This window comes from Malus domestica, chromosome 11 (assembly GCF_042453785.1).
Source record: "Malus domestica chromosome 11, GDT2T_hap1".
Taxonomy (NCBI): domain Eukaryota; kingdom Viridiplantae; phylum Streptophyta; class Magnoliopsida; order Rosales; family Rosaceae; genus Malus; species Malus domestica.
The window spans coordinates 19,952,342-19,955,375 of NC_091671.1; the positions used below are offsets into that span (position 1 = coordinate 19,952,342).

Consider the following 3,034-nt stretch of genomic DNA (forward strand, 5'->3'; position numbering starts at 1 on the left):
ACCTAACCTAATCTTATCTTATCTTATCCTAATCTTATCATACCTTAATTCCAGCTGCAATGGGGAATCAATTTTTCATTAAATCACCTAAATACCTGGTTCTAGAAGCCCTATCCTCTGCCTAAATTGGTGCCGCACCCTTTTATTCCTTTTCTTCTAGAAATCTGCCAGAACACCCATTTCTAGAAGCTTTGTGCCGAATTCCCTAGTCCTTTTCCCCTAGGATTGTGTAATCCTTCTCCTCCACAACCTTTGTGTCGAAACCCTGGCCTATAAATACATATCTCTGACCATAATTTCGCACCACACACATAAGAGCCTAAAAATCAGAAAAATACAAGAGTGTCGCAGGTTTCTAAGGGTTTTGAGAAACTTGTGTCGTGCTTGCAAGGAGAAGGATGACTTGTTCGTGCCCTGCATCCAAGGATTGTGCCAAATCTACCATTGGAGTGCTGGAGCATTTAGGGGTTCTTTATATCCTTAGTTTTAGTCCAATGTTTAGTTTAATTAGGTTTTCAATTATGATGAACATGAGGAACTAATTTCGTTTTAGTTAGAGGAGAATTCAAAGCTATGAACATATATGTGATATGATTTGATTGCATCCAGTTATGATTTCATAAATTGTGAATGCAATTTACTTATCTGTTTGATTGATAACTTGTTATTATGTGTTCATTAAGGAGGCTTATTTAGTTTGCATGCATGAATTTGATGCTAGAATATAAGGTAATTTCACCTAATCGTTATGAACTTATATTCACAAGTAATAAAAGTCACTAGTCATGATTGTGTTAAGTGAATTCTTGGCAGGAGTATCATGCAGTTCATAGTTACGAATGCCTTGTCAATGCTTATGATTTTCATAGAACTTAATGATCTTTGATATGTATCTTTATTATGTAGTTCATGTAGGGAACTTGATAAGAATAATTTGGTTGCGTCGCTGAGTCCAATTTAATGAATTTAGGAAAATCTGAAAGTTAATTTATGCTTCTCATGATTAATTTGTGGCATTGTCATTCATGGTTTATCGGAAGAATAACTGGAAATCGATTTGTATGCATATGTGTCATGTGTGTAGAAGGACCCTCTAACTAGCCATTCACCCATCAGAGCAAGTCCATCCTTAAGGACTTTGTGCCAGCACCCAGCCCATTTATCCACTCCAGTGAACAGTAATAGACTCCAATGAACAATAATAGGCCAATGCATATCCATCCCTAAAAAAATGTGCTGGCACAAACGATCTCCACCCCTACCAAATGCGTTAGCACCCAGCCCATTTAAAATTTTTAAAATTTTTTTCTAAAAGAATAAAAAAATAAAATAATTTTAATTTCGGATACGATTTTTAACCAATCTCGTCACGTCATGTATCATTATCCGAACATACTATATTGTGAATAGATTTCCGCTAAGATTTTCAACCAATCCCGACGTGCCACGTGTCACTTTCGTTTTACAATAATTTAGCCAAGATTTCGATAAGATTTTCAACCAATCATGTCATGCTACGTGTCATTATCCGAACGTACTATTTTGTGGATAAATTTTCGACCAGTCACGAGCCACGTGTCACTTCCGGTTTACAATAATTTAGCCAAGATTTCGATAAGATTTTCAACCAATCACGTAGTGCCACGTGGCATTGTCCAGAACCTCATCCTTTCTTTTTTTGTCCATATAAACCCTACATCCCTACATCCATTCTCACACCAAGCTCAATCCTTCTTTTTAGCTTAGAATCCTTGTTCATTGTTTTCAAATCTTGAGTTCTTATTACAATGTCTTCTTTAAGGAGAGTGTATAAACAGTTGCAGGAGCAACAGAAAAGGTTGTTGGCACAACAGATAGAATTGGCCAATCTCGAGGAAGGTGGAGGTGGAGATGAGGGTTTCTTTATGGAGGAGGACGAGGATGATCACCATAAAAGACAGAGGGCCTCACATTCCCGCCGTATCATAGAAGCCGTGGGTCAGATAACCAAACCCAAACGTGCTACGAACCTCAATAGAAAAAGGGAAAGACAAGGTAAAGATCTCTTAGAAGATTATTTTATTCCCAACAACATATTCCCTTATCATGTTTTTAAACGTCATTTTAGAATGCAACGAAATTTGTTCGACAAAATCATGAATGCTATTTGCAACCATGATCCATACTTTGTGCAAAAAGATGATGCTTTTCATGTTCTAGGTCTTATTCCCGAGCAACAAATTACTACTGCCTTGCAAATGCTTGCATATGGAGCATCTGCAGATCAAGTGGATGAGATCGCAAGGATGGGAAGAACAATTGTTCTGGAGTCCCTGATGCGGTTTTACTTTACAATTGAAGCCCTCTACACCAATGAGTACATCTGGACACCCATGCCAAGGGACATGTGAAGGCTTCTGAGGAAGGGTAAGATGCGAGGCTTCCCTGGCATGATTGGAAGCATCGACTGCATGCACTAGACTTGGAAAAACTGGCCAAGTGCGTGGCAATGAGCTTATGGCGACAAAAAAGGAGCCAAAAACATCATTTTGGAAGCGGTGGCTTCATTTGATACATGGATTTGGCATGTTTTTTTTGGTGTTCCAGGAGTTCAGAATGACCTAAATGTCCTTGCCCAATCCCCAGTGTTCGACAAACTGCTGCAAGGAAAATCGTCGAGATGCACATATTGAGTTAATGGTACCCAATACGAGGGATCATACTACCTTGCAGATGGCATTTACCCAAGGTCTAAAATATCGATGATATAGGAAATATCGGTAGTTCAAAAACACAGAAATTTCGATGGAAATATCAGGATATTATCGATATCGATAAAACTTGAATAAAAACCACGGAAATTGTAAGAAAAACTTGGAAATTTTTATTGAAACTTTGCAGGATGTTTATTTAGTCAATTATCTATTAGTTTATCACAAAAAATTGGAAGGAAATGCATTGCATGATGGATTTAACTGATTTAAGTTGATTATATAGCGAGCTGGCAAACATTATGAGTGTAGAAAATATGTAGTAATTAATGAAAGAAGTTTAA

At 37.5% G+C, this 3,034-nt stretch overlaps 1 protein-coding gene across 1 annotated transcript; it reads left to right on the top strand.

Annotated features, from left to right (window-relative positions):
- Window positions 1–1,787: 1,787 nt before the first annotated feature.
- On the top strand, window positions 1,788–2,390 carry LOC139189474 (uncharacterized). Its single transcript, XM_070808429.1, has one exon. It carries the CDS (start codon window positions 1,788–1,790, stop codon window positions 2,388–2,390), a length of 603 nt encoding a protein of 200 aa, XP_070664530.1.
- The last annotated feature ends 644 nt before the right edge of the window (window positions 2,391–3,034 follow it).

What these genes read in the sequence shown, in the direction of transcription:
- LOC139189474 (XM_070808429.1), top strand. Translation starts at nt 1,788, where the DNA reads ATGTCTTCTTTAAGGAGAGTGTATAAACAGTTGCAGGAGCAACAGAAA.